Source organism: Alternaria infectoria, assembly GCF_024043175.1.
Source record: "Alternaria infectoria strain BMP 0036 chromosome Unknown scaffold_9, whole genome shotgun sequence".
Taxonomy (NCBI): Eukaryota; Fungi; Ascomycota; class Dothideomycetes; order Pleosporales; family Pleosporaceae; genus Alternaria; species Alternaria infectoria.
The window spans coordinates 191391-206843 of NW_026250698.1; the positions used below are offsets into that span (position 1 = coordinate 191391).

The window sequence follows — 15453 nt, forward strand, 5'->3', positions numbered from 1 at the left end:
GTGATGGTGACTGTACGGGTCAAACGATCATGGGGGCAGGCGCGGACAGAGGCTGGGCGCAGCGTGGGCAGGTGCAGTCGGGGTGCGCAGCCGTGGGCCGTAAGCGGAAGCCTCGGTGGAGGGTGCGATGGGCGATAGGCGATATGCGCCGTATCAGGACTCGATGTTGATATGCGGGTGGGCGGGGGGTGAATGTGCCGTCGCTCGTGGAGACTCTAGAGGAGTGGAGATTCCAGAGGTCGCGTCTACGCGTCGCGGCCAATCAGCCGCCGCCCGAGTTTCCTTGCCCAGAGCACGGCCACGACCCGTCTGCTACCTTCCGGCTCGTCTCCCGCATGCCTACGCCATTCCAGCAGAGCGCGTCACGTCTGCGGCCAGTCCATCTGCTGCGTGCCCTGCTGCGTGAGGCGTCGTACCTGCCCGATGCGACAGCCCGCACCTACTTCCGCCGCTACATTGTCAGCCGCTTCAAGGCGTATCAGCCCAAGCAAAATGCGACGGCTTCCTTCGACGTCCAGGCCGTGGAGAAGTACAAGCACAGGAGCTTCAAAAGGCGGCAGATAGCGATCATCAATGAGCGCACACGACCAATGCTCAGGAAAGGGCAGAAGGGCCTGAACTTCCTGCGCCGGGCCAACCTGGGCGAGATACCATGTCTGCAGAAGGTCCTGTTCTTCGCCTATGGGCGCATGGGAAGGAGGAAGTACATCTTGCTAGAGAGATTGCTGACGCCAGACCACATCATGGACGGCGGCGCACTCGCAACGCCCATCGACCCAGGGCAGGCACCGCTGCAGAAGCTCTACTACAGCAATAAGCGCTATCTGCAGTATTTCGATGCGCCCAAAGCCGCCTCCAAGACCGAGTATACCATCAACATCTCTAGCCGCTACTCCCGATTGCGCGCCGTCCTCAAGTCGCAGTGCCAGAAGGGCATCTCCATACACCGAGGGATCAAGCGTCCAGCCATGAAGACGCCTATCAACAATGTCTGGGAGCGGCCCATGCCGATCAAGCGCGCAGTCAACAATGTCCGACGCTGGTATGCCGAGACTATGACGAGATTACTCCCTCCATTACCGACCGAAGAGTGGGATAATATACATGCCATGGTTGTTGGGGACCGAAAGATCGATTTGGTCAGACGGAGAGGCCGCGCTTCAGTATTGAGTGCTGAGCCATTCGTAGAAGACGACTTCTTCGCCCGCACAGTAGAAGAAGGTATCGCTCTAGACAAGCCTAGCAGAGCAGACATGCCTGCAGGCGTGCAGCGACCGCATACCATCAACCCTAGGTTCATGAAACGCATGTATACAAAGCTCCTCATGCTCTGCTGCAAGGCCGAGTATGACGACGAGCAGAAGCGATGGAAAGCAATCTGGGGCGAACCTATGAAGTACATCAAACCCAGTCTCTACAACGTCCCTACAGATGAAGCGCTCTTTGCAGGTGTTGATGCTACAGGCAAGATCCCGAAGGCGCCCAAGAAGCATCTGCTGGAGAAATCACAGCATGTCCAGCCACGGAATGCCGAGGGTGAATACATGCGTTTCCCCTTCTTTGCCGAACAGCTTCCTGAAGAGCACCCGATACGCAGGGAATTGGATGAATGGAAGAGAAAACGTGCTGCTGCGAGAGGACAAAAGCGGGAAGCGTCGTAGGCCTGAAGGCGGGGCACTTAAGTACACACCCCACAAACTTGGAACGCGATCTGTAGGGCGCGTCTTACATGTACATAAAGTAGGCAGCACTCAGCACCCTACTTTGACCGTCACAGTGCATTGAGCAACGTTTTGACAAGCACAATGGCATCTTCAAGCGCAACAATTCGCCACGCGACCCGTGAAGGTAGGGTATCCCCAGCCCACAGTAGAAGCCTACTAACAGCCTGTGCAGATGTTCCTACCATCCTAGCCCTTATCAAGGAGCTTGCGCTCTACGAGAACGCCAGCGACAAGGTTGACTCAACCGAAGAAATCCTTACGCGCACCCTCGCACACTACGACCCTTCCACCTCGACCTTCTCTGAAGGCTTCGCCCGTACACTCCTCCTCAGCGACCCCGACGGCACGGTAGCAGGCATGGCTCTATACTACTACAACTACAGCACATGGACAGGCGTGCCAGGCATCTACTTGGAAGACCTCTTCGTCAAGGAAAGCTACAGGAAGAAGGGCTATGGCAAGAGACTTCTTAAGGAGCTCGCTGGAGAGGTGCTCAAGGTCGGAGGCAGGAGGCTCGAATGGAGCTGCCTGGACTGGAATGAGCCCAGTCTGAAGTTCTACGAGAGCGAGATCATAGGAGCGCAAAGGAAGACGGCATGGGTAGGCTTGCGTGTGGATGGAGACGCATTGGAGAAGCTTGCGAAGTCGTAATCTTGAGAGACAAGAACCTATCTGATGATTGCTGAGACTTGGCTCATTCTCGTTTGCTCCTGTTTGCTTGAGGAACAGCCACGTGAGCGCGCGTAACCAGGTCCGTGCGCTGCAATCGTCATAACGTCTTACAACAACGACTGCACATGTACTCTTTACCCCTCAGGCCTCAGTCAACTCAAGTTACAGCTCCCTATACTTTGTAGCTCGCAACACCACCATGGCCAGCCCGCCATTCATGGTCGAATCGGCTGAGATCGAAAGCTGTTGGGAGCAGCTGCGCAAGTGAGTTATTATGAATGTAACGCAATCTGGCAGCAGTACTAACACATCACAGACTACTAAAGCACGAGTACGAACAGACTGCGCTCAACGAGATCCAACAATCTGTCAACCTACATGAAGGCCTTGAGGATATCCTTCACCTCACCATCGACGCAGATAGTTCCCCGATACCCACTATTGATAGTATCAAATCGAATTTGGGAGTTGCGCGGGATGTCAGCAAGGAAATCAAGGAAGCTACAAAAGCCTACAATGTCGCTGTATGCCGTACTATCGGACCTGCCGTGTACGGAAGATTACCCCGAGAACTCCGCGATATGATCTACGGGTATTTGACTACGCGTCTAACGTATATCTGCTTCGAAGATGTAAAATTTGTCTTGGACAATGCCGATACGTATTCTATCTGCCCAGAGTGCTACTGGCGACCCGATGTCATCGGTTCTGAAGTAGCTCATGAGCTCAGAGAATCTTGGTACCGGGACACGACGTTCTACGTCGAGCGCGATCAGTCCACCGAGTACCTGGTCAACAAAGACTATTTCAACGCAGGTCTGCAACCCCGCGAACTCATCACCAACCTCATACGCCGAATCTGGATCGAGGAAAGAGAGACAGAAGCAGCAAACGCGCAGATCCTGAGATATATCGACGAGCTGTTCCTGTTGAGGACAGTTACACATTTATGTGTTGATTTGAACATGTCTAACCTCAGGCTCATTGACAAGGGTAGGATGTTCAGGGGAATTCTGCAGCTTATACGTCCGACGATTCTACGTCTGCGAAGATCAGGTTATCAGTGTAAAATCACAACAAGCGACGACCGATTTGGGGAAGGCATGTTTCTTGGTACTATCAAGCAGTGGGAGGACGAGCTTGAAAGGGAGATCGAGAGGGGCGATAGTACTGCGCGAAGCGGTGTCTAGGCGGAAGGGAGAGGACCTGCCGTAACAGGAAGAAGGCAAGGTATATCCCCAATTGCGTTCTCGAGTTTTCTGGGCTCAACCAGAATATACCGAGGAGCGTAGGAGTGCCCATCGGTTAAAGATTGCGATAACGTAGTGGACAACCATGACTCATGGGTGACAACCAGTATTGTGCTTGGTTTGAACTTGGAGGTTGAATTTTAATACCACAATAGTGGCCCCATCACGTCTGGTCTCGAGTTCATCGATATCTAAGAAGATATACTTTCCATCTCGCTATTCCCTCTACTATGCTCAGCTGCGATTCGAACAACATGAGTCCAGCTTACGTATATCTCTAGGCCCCTCTCGTCAACAATCACCGGCGGCAAACTCCCTCATCAAAAACATCGAATGCCTAACTTTCTGCCTTCGGTTTTCGGATTCCATCGCCAGCCGGCCCGAGATGAATGGAGGTTTCGGGGGGCTCGGAAGTCTTGGGCCGTAGAAGGACCGACCCGTCAGTATCGATCAAGATGAGTACGCGTGGATCATGACGGCAACTCTAACGATCAACAGTGTGCGAATGTAGTTTCGCAAGACGGAATCTGGTGGGCTGGCGATACACAACACATCTCTCCAAGTAGGAGGACGCGGGAGTGAATGAAGTAAAAGTGCGCGCTAATTTCAACATGACGGACACAACGACTGTAAGAAGGATCTCATTCTACGACCATATTCACGAGATACCATAGCAAAATTAGCGACCACTACCCATTCATGACAACAGGGTACAAGGTAGGGGGTATCTTTACCTAGAGTGTTCGCCATAATACCCAATCTACGAGTTTCCTCGTGGCAGCCAGCCGGACTTTGCACCGCACCATCGCACAACATGCGGTTGATTAGTTTAAGACTTTCCCATTTGAGCCGATGACAAAGGAAGAGGCGGCTTAGAGGGCATGTCGGGTTCCACAAAATTCAGCCACGAGCTGAAAACTCCAAAAATCACAAGGATCGGGGGTACACTCTCCGCTTCGGAAACATGACCGGTCCGAAGCCGATGAATTGTAGATTAACAGGGAACTTACTTACCTTTCTTAGGCATAGCAAATCGAACGGAATATAGAAGCCTCACTACTGAATCGAGTCAGCTATGCTGACCACTTACTTGATAGGACCTTGTGTGCTAGCAAGGTAACACACGGCTGAGCATGTACTGACAGTCAAAAGGTAACGGCCCTTCTGGTCGGACTCGGACGCTGACATACTTCCACGGCTGGGATTCAGGCCTCATGGATAGGTTCAAGAATACCTGCACGCGTAGACATGGGGTAGTCAGTATATATGAGGAAGCTGCTCATCGATGTTAAGACACCACGAACGAACATCTCAGCTTCCAAATCTCCACCACAATCGTTACCGCCAGTATGCATTCTCAGTTCATATCTCCCCGGATCGGGAAGAGCGCCATGCTCCTCCTGCTCTCCTCCTACCTTTCGAGCTACGCATTTGCGACGGCAGTCCCTGAATCCGTCGATGTCGCCGTGATAGGCGCAGGACTTTCCGGCTTGACAGCAGCACGAGACCTTCTCCACGGCGGCAAATCCGTTATCGTGCTCGAAGCTAGAGACCGCGTCGGCGGCAAGGTCTACAACCACCCACTGAAGAATGGCGGCGTCACCGAAGTAGGGGCCGAATTCGTCGGTCCAACACAGGACAAAGTGCTGGAGATGATCTCCGATCTGGGACTGCAGACATTCGATACATACAGCGAAGGGAAATCCATCTTGTGGAGGAACGGCACTCGGACGGCCTATACTCCTGATCCGGCACTTGGTGGCTCACCGCCAGTGGACATGGCGTCTCTTCCTCTGGTTGCCAGTGCGCAGAAGCAACTAGACGACTGGGCAGCTGAAGTCAACACGAGTGCCCCATGGACACACCCTAAGGCTAAGGAGCTTGACAGAATGACGTTCCAGCAGTACATCGATCAGGCAGCACCCCACGCGGACGCCGCCCTTGTCTTGACCACAGCCAGCAAGGCCATCTGGGCTGCGGAGCCACGAGAACTCTCTGTGCTCTACGTCGTCGCATATATCGCAGCAGGCGGAAACGAGACAAACGTCGGAACACTGGCTCGACTGATTGGCATCCAAGGCGGAGCTCAAGAGAAGCGAGTCGTAGGCGGAACCGGTCTGATCCCAGAGCGTCTTGCCGAGAAGGTCGGACACGAACACATCGTCATGAAGGCCGCCGTATCAGCCGTCACCAAGACATCGAACGGCTACAAAGTGGTCTCCCGAGCAGGCACCGTCCACGCAAAGCAAGTCGTCCTCGCCATGGCGCCTCCCCTCCTCCGTCAAATAACCTTCTCACCCGCCCTCCCCACCACCCGCCAACAGCTCAACCAAGCAATGAAGATGCCATCCATCGGAAAAGGCATCCCCATCTACAGCACCCCCTTCTGGCGCAAGACCGAAGGCCTAAACGCCCAAGTCATCTCGGACAACGGATCCACACGTGTAACCTTCGACTCCACACCCGAAGACACCAAATTCGGCGCCCTCCTCGGCTTCCTCCTCGGCGACGAAATGCGCGCGCTCGACGCCCTCAGCCCCGCTGAGTGCGAAGAGAAGATCCTGTCAGACTACGTGCGGTATTTCGGCGAGGAAGCAAAGACCAACACGGAGTTTGTGTTGCAGCGCTGGGACTTGGAGGAGTGGTCCAGAGGAGGACCTGTGGCGGTTGCTCCGCCTAATGTGCTCACAAAGTATGGTCAGGCGCTGACGATGAGGGCCGAGGGGTTGCATTTTGCGGGCACGGAGACGAGTCCGTATTGGACTGGTTATATGGACGGAGCTATCCGGAGTGGAGAGCGGGTTGCTAAGGAGATTATGGGAATGGGGTACTGAGACTTGCCAGGATTGGAGTAGTAGTCATGGTGGTGGTAGTGGTAGTGGAGGGGTTACATCGTGATCTTGCCGTTCAAATCTGTATTTAGAACCCTAATTCTGTCTCCGGATCATCTCTAGCAAAGCAAATGGGATACTCTTTTCAGCAAGACGGGGTCGTGCCATATTTTGGGTCGCCGCAAAGCAGGAGTCTAGGTTCCTAGTTCCCAGCGCCATATCCGGGGAAGGTGTTCGTGATCGACAGGCCCGCGCCGAATATACTTTCAGTAGCTGGGGTTGCTAACCTGCGAATTGCTTACTTTGACGCCAGATCGACATGTCACGGTGAGCCTCGGCTCCACCGTACACCATGAGGTTTGTGTATAATAGGAAGCTGTAGGATGTGGGATTTGCTTTTTTATCATCCCAGCGTCCTTCTGACTCGTGTCTTGCTCTTACCATCTCATACTCGCTTCAAACCACTGATTCAATCGCAAGATACCTCACCGATATCATGCACTTCTCACTTCCCCTCCTTCTCCTCCCCGCCATTGCGTTCTGCGCGCCAGTTGCGGAAATCTTGCCTACGGCACAGGATGTGATTCAGTCGGTGGTCAACATCCACAGCGCTGTTCTCGAACTTGATCAGAAAGTGCAAACTTTTCAGGGTGGTTCTTTCGAGACCGCCTTTGTAGAAGGCAAAGAAGTGCTCGCGGGCGTAGCGAAGATCCACGAAGTAAACCGCGAAGGGTTCCGACGAGCAACCCTGGCTCTACCGCCATTCTCCATCAAGGATACTACCGATCTGATCAACACTGTCGTAGCAACTGGTAGGTCATCATCACGGCCCTTCCTGCACAGACAGAATGCTAACACTCACCGTGAGCAGTCAACGTCAGCATCCCGAACGCGACCAAGCACCTCCAAGAGAAAGAACCCGTGTTCAAGGCGAACGGCTTCTCAGCCGTCGTTATCGCCAGTCTGGCGCTGTTGGAATTCGACCACGACACGTTCAGCGCGGCAGCAGCGAAGAACTTCAACCTTGCTACTCCGAAGCCGAAGTTGGACGAGGGCATCGCGGCGGCAGCGAACATCCACAAGGTTATCCAGGATACTATTGTGTTCTACACTGTAAACGCGGTCGTGTAGAAGGGAGGATTGTATCTCAGGTGGTGTACAGCGGTGTAATGTCCGTTCATGATAGGTGCCACGCATGTGCGCTCCGTAGGAAGTCGCGTCCGTATCAATACAAACACGTGCCCGATGTATCCGCCTGCGTCTGCACCTGCACCTGCACATGCACATGCACATGCACATGCGGAAAAAAGTAAACATGCCACCGATGACGTATCAGAGTGATCGCCCACCAACCTTGTTTCTCTCCACAGTCTAGATGCCGCTAGCTCTCCCGTAGCGCTCCATGCCATCATCCATTGTCAGCCTCAGCCCCAACTTTTCGGGTGCTCTGATCTCCAGACTTCCCTGTTGCACATCACCACTCTTGCCAAATTAACAACAACTCCACATTACACTCGCTACACGACAACCCCCCAGCGAAATTCCTCACAATGGGTATCTGCGGCAGCAAAGAGAAAGCGGGCGAGTCAACCGAAATGGCACGACCCTCGCAATCACAAAACGCAGCCTCGATTGCGCAAACTCAACAAAACATCCCCGTCGCCAATGAAGGTCCCACCGTAAAACCGCGCAGGTCCCCCGACAACCCCATCGTGTACTTCGACATTGCGATTGGCGGCAAGCCAGCCGGCCGCGTGCAAATGGAACTCTTCCTCGACGTTGTACCTGCGACATCAGAGAACTTCCGCCAGTTCTGCACAGGCGAGGCGAAGCGCGGCGGCGGGTACAAGGGCAGCACTTTCCACCGCGTTATTCCCAACTTTATGATTCAGGGAGGCGATTTCATGAATGGGGATGGTACGGGGAGTGCGAGTATCTTTGGGGGCGATTCGTTCGACGACGAGAACTTTGAGCTAAGGCATACGCATCCTGGGCTGTTGAGTATGGCGAACTCTGGGTACGTGAACTCTTGTGTGGGATGATAGCTTGACGTTGCTAATATTTCCACAGGCCCAACACCAATGGTTCTCAGTTCTTCATTCTGACTGCTGCGACGCCGCATCTTGATCGCAAGCACGTCGTATTCGGGGAGGTGTTGGATGGTATGGATGTTATAAGGAAGATCGAGGCGACAAGGACTGGCCCCGGTGACAAGCCATTGAGCGATGTCGTTATCGCTGGATCAGGGCAGTTGTCAGGCGCAAAGCCATTGGCTTAAGACGGGAGGAGGTAATAAAAGCAGGTCGTCTCGCGGTACATAGGTTTCCAGGTCTTGGAATCGTAATGATAATGTAATACATCTCTGCAACACAGTGCAACTATACTTCACCTAGCAGTATATCTTGCCTTGAGATTCTATCAATATTCATTTCAAGGCTAATGTAGACCGCAGCGCACCTGTTCAGTTCTTTCTATACAAGACACTCCTGCTATTGTACCAGCTCGCCCAGCTCCGCCATCTGGATACGCATAGCTTCCTCCTCCCAGAACTCCGCCAGCTGCTCAGCTCCCCTCCTACCACCCCACTGTCGCCCGCCTTGGTCCATATCGCCTTCGACTCCATCCATGAGGCGCCGAAAGCAGCTCTTGAACTTGGGTTCGTTGAAGTGGTGGTAGGGGTGGTCCGGATTGAGCCATGCTGAACAGATATAGCAGAAATGTGTTTGGCACTGCGCGCAGGTCTGCAGAGATACGAAGTCAGTATGTGTGCCACATGCATTTTACGCGGGTCGGAACTTACCATATGATTGCAGCCGTAACCTTTCTGGCAGGGTACAGAGCAGTACGGGCATGGTGTTGTGTTCTTCATGATGAAGTTGAGTGATGCTTGGTCGTCCTCGGTGAGCTCTGTGACATTGCGTGGCTCGCAGCGTACGAAGTCTCCGTGCCACGATGCTAGGCAGATGACACAAAAGGCAAGGGTGCAATCTTCGCAGACCTGCAACCGCTCCATACCTCGTACGCCGACTCCACGCTTTTCTGGGCCGCTTTCGATCTCGGTCTCCTGTGGTTGAGCTGGGCCCTCATCGTCTGCTTCAGAATCTGAATCGTCCATCTGCGTTACGTCCGTAATCTTAGGGTATTTGTCAGACCGCATAGCGCCTTGACACCATTTGCGCGGACAATATACGATGTTCGGGTCGGATTCGATCTTCTTCTTCCGCTTAATCTTCGCGTATCGCTCGACCTGGTCGCGGGATATAGGGATCTGTAACAGCTCCTTGGGTGACAGTAGCCGGTCCTTCTTCTTCCCGCTACTACCGCACTCCGTAGACATGCATTTGATATTGTTGACGTTTCCCTCTGTTATACAGCTGTCGTAGTATTCCTGAAGGCAGTTGATGCAGAAGACATGGCTACAGCGGGCCATGCGATAGCACGCGGATCCCTTCTTCGGCTCGAGACAGACTCCACAATCGAATGTGTCTTTGTCAAACAGCTCCTTCTTCATCCGCCGACTATAGTCAACCAGCTCCTTCTGCATGGACGAGGGTAGTGTGAGGTCTTCCAAGCCAAAGGCATTCTCGGCCTGTTCTTGGAGAGAGCTGATATACGAGAAGAGTATGGAACCCCCTCCATACTCCTCCCAAAGTGTCTTCGCTTCGGTTGTCAGTCGGGCCTGTAGATCCTCGCGGATCCATGAAGGCGAAGTCGACAGTCGAATTACAGGCGGTAGACGTTCGGGATATTCGGCAGGCAGTATGATTTCGAGACGCAGCGGAGGTAGGTATGGGAGTCGTTCGACATCTTGCTGTGGCTCAAAGGTAATCGGCAGAGGCTTGGCGGGTGCGACGAGCAGTTCGAGAGTGGCCGAGTACGGATCACTATCGTTGATGACCAACTCCGGGTAGATGGACTGCAGCGTGCTGAGCTCTTCGGCGCGCTCGTCATCCAGGTTGAACTCGGTCATGGCGGCAGATGGTAGGAATGCCGCGCTTCTATCGGCGCGTGGGTTGTATATGAAAGTGGCGGCGGCGGAGAGAGGGCGGAGATAAGTCGAATGCGGTTGGAAAGTGTGAAAAGGGCGTGGCGACTCTCTTCTATCGATAGCGCATAAAGGCAAAAGCCCCCTTGAAGAGGCCCATTGTGAGTCAGGCGCTGGCTGCAATCACTGCGATTCCATAGAGGCTTTCAAGAGCCAGGCCGTAGCAGCAGATGCGAGCATGTATGTAGCACAATGCCATCACCGAGGTATCTCGCATGCCAAGGCCGACAGGGTACCGCCGGGATTGTGCCGTCATGGACACGGCATGCGCACCCTTCACTCTTGACACGCTGCACCTCCCACGTGAAGTTGCTATGGAGGCCCCTCCGCTTGCGTCGCTGTCCTTGACGCATGTCCACTATGTTGGTCTCATCTACTGACAGCCAGAGCCGCTGCTAATCCACCCAGAATCCCGCCGACCGCGTCTCCTACCTCTGCGCATGGCTTGCGCTTGTGCCCCAGGGACTCTGCGTCGTCTATGCGACGCTGATATGGTCAAATCGCGAGATTGAGATATTCCTCATGTTCGCTGGCCAAATGGCGTGTGAAGCGCTCAACTGGGTTCTGAAGAGATACATCAAAGAAGAGCGGCCGCGGGGTAACGTTCGCAAAGTATATCATGTGAATGTAATACTGATAATTTTACAGAAATGCATGGAAAGGGCTACGGAATGCCCTCCTCCCATGCCCAGTTCGTCTCCTTCTTCTCCGTCACCCTAGGCCTCTTTCTCCTCTTTCGGCACGTCCCACACCCGACCGAAACCCACACCCCCTTCTCTTTCGGCGGCCGCGTCCTCCTTTCGCTTCTAGCAATGGTTTGCGCAGGAGCTGTAGCAGCAAGCAGGATATACTTGAGCTACCATACACCAAAGCAGGTTGTCGTCGGATGTGCCGCCGGAGCCCTCTTCGCTCTAGCTTGGTTCGGCTTCACCACCTTCCTGCGGAAAGCCGGCTGGATAAATTGGGCTCTCGAGACCTGGGTCTTGAGGACGTTGCGCGTGCGAGATCTCGTAGTGCAAGAAGATCTCGTTGATTCTGGCTGGGCACGCTGGGAAGACCGAAGGAAACGACAGATCTTCCAAGTCCAGGGTAAGAAAAGCAGGTGAGCTCTGAAATCTTTGTATATATTACTACGGTACGAGGCTGTCGTAATCGTATCCGCTTGTCAATACTCAAATAGATGTGTAGCGCAACACAAAACAAGATTGGCGACTAGGCCGACTTTCAAGCCTCTCGACATTCTTAGCTCCCGTGCGCCGTCGAGATCTCCAGAGCTTCTTTCCGCGGAGTCACTTTCGTTCGTTCAACATCTCAGCCTCCAGACAGGCATGTCCCTAGTACCAATCACAGATCATCGTCATGACATCTGTAACAGCCACCAACGTCAGGCTAGTCGTGGCTTCAGCCGTGTGCAACGGCATATTCTTGCTCTTCCAACACTTCGAAACCTATCATCTCCCGTGCTGCCTTAACAAAATACTTATCTCCAGTCAGCCGTGGCTGAAGTTTGCCGTTCACAAGCGATGATCCCCACACTTAATGGTTCGGACTATATGTGGACCCTTGACGTGCATCTTCCGTCACAATCGTCATGCCGCCGTCGCCGTGCCGTTGGCTATGACAAACCCGTCAATCCGAATGATTGACCGCTATGGTATAACGGCGGCCGTAATTCCTTTTAGGTCGTCTTTTAGGTCGGGTTTCCCCAGCTTAGGCGTCCATGTAGTATCTGTCGTCCCTCGTCACCATTTTGTACACTCTGTTGTGCGAATACCTTTGTCGATATATCCATCCTCAGTAATCTCTGATCCGACTTCATCTTCCGACGATGCCACGCATGAACACCTACCGCGAGCCCAAACCCCCACCGCACCGTTCCCGCAGCCACCAAAGAAGCCAAAGCCAAAGCGAAAACAGCAGTCCCCTTCCACGCAATGAATCGGACTACGACGTACCCGCCCCGGAACCCAAGAAACATCTCAGCAGTTTAGAAGGGCACCTCGTCGCAGCGAGTGGAGAATTTGTTGGCACATTCATGTTTCTCTACTTTGCTTTTGCCGGTCAGCTCATGATCATCAACCAAGCAAGTGATCGGTCGATTCTGAATGGGTTTGCGAGCAGTCAGCAGAATATCTTCATTGCTTTGGTGTATGGGTTCAGTTTGTTGGTCAATGTCTGGGCGTTCTTTCGCATTAGCGGGGGGTTGTTCAATCCAGCGGTATGTACCCTTCCAGTATCCTCCAGGATACGCGTGAGTATGTCGAGCGATGCTAACATATCCCCAGGTAACCGTCGGCATGGTAGTTGCCGGTCAACTCCCCTTCATCCGATCCCTCTTTCTCGTTCCCGCTCAGCTACTCGCATGCATGTGCGCGGGTGGAATCGTCCAGGCTATGTTTCCTGGAGACATTAGCGCTGTGAATACTTCGCTCTCCCAGGACACGTCTATCGCCCAGGGAGTCTTTATCGAGATGTTTATGACCGCCGAACTCGTCTTCGTCGTGCTTATGCTGGCTGCTGAGAAGAGCAAATCTACATTCTTAGCTCCGATAGGCATTGGATTGGCGCTGTTTGTAGCTATGATGGGCGGTACGTTCTCCGTTTCGCTTTTAGGGTACTGAGCTGACAAGTACTAGGTGTATACTTCACTGGCGGATCGCTCAACCCCGCGCGCAGTTTCGGTCCAGCTGTTGCTTCAGCATCGTTCGTCGGATACCACTGGATCTACTGGGTTGGTCCTTTACTCGGTGCGCTCCTTGCTTCGGCATACTACCGCTTCGTGAAGCACTTCAATTACGAGCAAGCGAACCCGGGGCAGGACTCTTCGGGTGGTCACTTCTCTGCTTGAGTGACCTCGAAGTCTTCATGCGATACTTGCTCGCCAAACAAGTAAAATTGGATCAGCCGCCTGGCATACACATGCACTTTGGCCAGAGTGATTGGGTAATCCTTCGGGAATTAAGGAAAATCGGGAATTCGAATACATAGCGTGGAGTTGTGGGAGTATTTTGTGGGTAATGGACTACCAACGTATATATCAGAGCAGGTGTTGTTGCTCAGCGAAGCATTTGCTCTCGTTAGGATCTCGGACCATGTCAATCTTTCGTACGATAAACTAGTTACAGACACCGATGTCGAGGATTGCATATATTTTCATCACGATGGTGGTTGTATAGGTATGTTGTATAGGTATGTTGTATCTGGATGACTTGACGAGCGAGGTTCAGAGCTCTTCTCCAAAAGCTTTTGTAACAGGCGTGGCGGTACAAAGATTTCAGCATCCAAGTGTTTGCTCTTCGGTACCCACCGTACTGCATGAAAGGACTACACACGCCATCGCTACTGTTGAAGATAATTGCGTCGACGTGGAACCTTGCAAATCTTCATGGCCCCGTTGGTTTATCTACTACGCGGGTGGTTGTGGGTTGCACGTGGAGCTACGAGAAAGGATGCCGCACGACATGCAGCGCAGTCGGCGGAGCGTCGCTGCCGGAGCTCCGTCTATGGAGCGCCTCAGATGCGCTGCATCAGGTAACGAGCGGCATCGTCATACCCAGAAATGCATCGAGCGTATTGGTGCGCATGCACATCATACCTCCTACGCGGGCGTACCCGATCAGCTATGTGAAGCGCGACCTGGTCCTAGCGCATACTGACACTGTCTTCTGGCTGAAGCCGTCCCCTCGGGACTTCCCCAGGGTAGCTGCAGATACACTACCGGTTTTCGTGTCGTGGCTGAGCTCCGCCAAAATCATGTCAACGTATCTATACAATCTCATGGCTTTTTTATCGAAGGCATTCCCGTAAAGTCTTGCTATTACGGCGATTGAGAAAAAGATTATCAAAGATCGAAAGATAGACCATTTGTAGGACGTACTCAAGCGGCCTTCCAGGTGTCTCTGTAGTCAGAAGCCCGCGACGTTCTATTGTTCGTAGAATGTACTCGGTACATTGAACTGGGAACAGACCCACTTTGAGCGTTTCGAGGAACCCTCTGATGTGCGGACATGCCAAGACTGAAAGGTATGCCATACATTGCCTTGATTCGTCAATCGCGAAGAAAGTGGGTAGCATGTGCTGTGTGGCTTGCATGAAGGGGTCGCGGGTGCCCAGGGACGTTTGCCTTCTTTTGCCTCGCCGCCTAGTAGGCGAACCACAGCAAAGGTATGATTTATTTAAAAGGTATGAACAACTCAATGAACTTCCCACTTTGAAGAACAGAAGAGACGCGAGACAGCACTGAACCAAAAGTTTCCGGCACCTCAGCCCGACTCTGTTCTCTTCGACTCTCTTTACAATTTCATCCTGAACCCGTCAAAAACTACTGCGACCCAGTAACGGACTCTCGTCAACGTCTTTTGTGTCCAGAACACACACCACAAACTACTCTTCACATTCAACATCGCCAAAGATGGAACACGCTGAGGATACGTCAAACCATATTGCTACGCCCATACAGAAGACGCATGCTAGACACCTGAACAGACTGTTGTTCGCAGTCTTGTTCTCGATGCTAGTCATGCCCGTGAGGGCATTGGACGAGCCCCAAGCTTTGTCCCCAACCGCGGACCTAGCCGCAGCCGGCTACTACTACCACCCTCGGTACCCGCTTGGCTTCTTCATCAGCCTACTCTTTCTGATTGGACAATCTTTCGCATCCTTCTCGAGTACCCTAGTCGGGCCGGCGATGGGTATCACCAGCGTGTTGTGGCTCATGTTGCGCAACGATAGTGCCATCAGTCCCAAAGCGTCTTGGACGTGAGTGAACCCTTCCTCATCAGCTTCTCAAGATCTACACCACCGCATACATGCTCACTTCTCCCAGGGTGTTTGGGATATGGTCCTGGTTGACAGCAATGTACTTCCTCATCCAATGCCAGCGGGTGTCGAATCATCGTTTGTAAGTAGTCACCGTCGCCCTATTGGATGCT

General features: G+C 53.1%; 9 protein-coding genes across 9 annotated transcripts; 8 read left to right on the forward strand and 1 right to left on the reverse strand.

The window, feature by feature from the left end:
• Positions 1-335: 335 nt before the first annotated feature.
• J4E92_006018 (uncharacterized protein) lies at positions 336-1661 on the forward strand (the record flags this gene model as incomplete). The annotated part of the gene is made up of 1 exon (XM_051497393.1): positions 336-1661. The coding sequence occupies one exon, from the start codon at positions 336-338 to the stop codon at positions 1659-1661; it is 1326 nt and encodes a 441-aa protein (XP_051352040.1).
• Positions 1662-1805: 144 nt separating this feature from the next.
• Positions 1806-2375, forward strand: J4E92_006019 (uncharacterized protein; the record flags this gene model as incomplete). The annotated part of the gene is made up of 2 exons (XM_051497394.1): positions 1806-1848; positions 1897-2375. The coding sequence occupies 2 exons, from the start codon at positions 1806-1808 to the stop codon at positions 2373-2375; spliced, it is 522 nt and encodes a 173-aa protein (XP_051352041.1).
• Positions 2376-2595: 220 nt separating this feature from the next.
• J4E92_006020 (uncharacterized protein) lies at positions 2596-3586 on the forward strand (the record flags this gene model as incomplete). Its single annotated transcript, XM_051497395.1, has 2 exons — positions 2596-2660; positions 2713-3586. The coding sequence occupies 2 exons, from the start codon at positions 2596-2598 to the stop codon at positions 3584-3586; spliced, it is 939 nt and encodes a 312-aa protein (XP_051352042.1).
• A 1409-nt stretch (positions 3587-4995) lies between these two features.
• On the forward strand, positions 4996-6480 carry J4E92_006021 (uncharacterized protein; the record flags this gene model as incomplete). The annotated part of the gene is made up of 1 exon (XM_051497396.1): positions 4996-6480. One exon carries the CDS (start codon positions 4996-4998, stop codon positions 6478-6480), a length of 1485 nt encoding a protein of 494 aa, XP_051352043.1.
• A 349-nt stretch (positions 6481-6829) lies between these two features.
• On the forward strand, positions 6830-7608 carry J4E92_006022 (uncharacterized protein; the record flags this gene model as incomplete). Its single annotated transcript, XM_051497397.1, has 3 exons — positions 6830-6834; positions 6958-7289; positions 7349-7608. The coding sequence occupies 3 exons, from the start codon at positions 6830-6832 to the stop codon at positions 7606-7608; spliced, it is 597 nt and encodes a 198-aa protein (XP_051352044.1).
• A 419-nt stretch (positions 7609-8027) lies between these two features.
• CYP3_1 (Peptidyl-prolyl cis-trans isomerase H) lies at positions 8028-8755 on the forward strand (the record flags this gene model as incomplete). Its single annotated transcript, XM_051497398.1, has 2 exons — positions 8028-8494; positions 8548-8755. 2 exons carry the CDS (start codon positions 8028-8030, stop codon positions 8753-8755), a joined length of 675 nt encoding a protein of 224 aa, XP_051352045.1.
• Positions 8756-8966: 211 nt separating this feature from the next.
• On the reverse strand, positions 8967-10447 carry J4E92_006024 (uncharacterized protein; the record flags this gene model as incomplete). The annotated part of the gene is made up of 2 exons (XM_051497399.1): positions 8967-9218; positions 9278-10447. The coding sequence occupies 2 exons, from the start codon at positions 10445-10447 to the stop codon at positions 8967-8969; spliced, it is 1422 nt and encodes a 473-aa protein (XP_051352046.1).
• A 329-nt stretch (positions 10448-10776) lies between these two features.
• On the forward strand, positions 10777-11628 carry J4E92_006025 (uncharacterized protein; the record flags this gene model as incomplete). Its single annotated transcript, XM_051497400.1, has 3 exons — positions 10777-10884; positions 10931-11120; positions 11171-11628. 3 exons carry the CDS (start codon positions 10777-10779, stop codon positions 11626-11628), a joined length of 756 nt encoding a protein of 251 aa, XP_051352047.1.
• A 1191-nt stretch (positions 11629-12819) lies between these two features.
• On the forward strand, positions 12820-13370 carry J4E92_006026 (uncharacterized protein; the record flags this gene model as incomplete). Its single annotated transcript, XM_051497401.1, has 2 exons — positions 12820-13111; positions 13159-13370. The coding sequence occupies 2 exons, from the start codon at positions 12820-12822 to the stop codon at positions 13368-13370; spliced, it is 504 nt and encodes a 167-aa protein (XP_051352048.1).
• Between the last annotated feature and the right edge of the window lie 2083 nt (positions 13371-15453).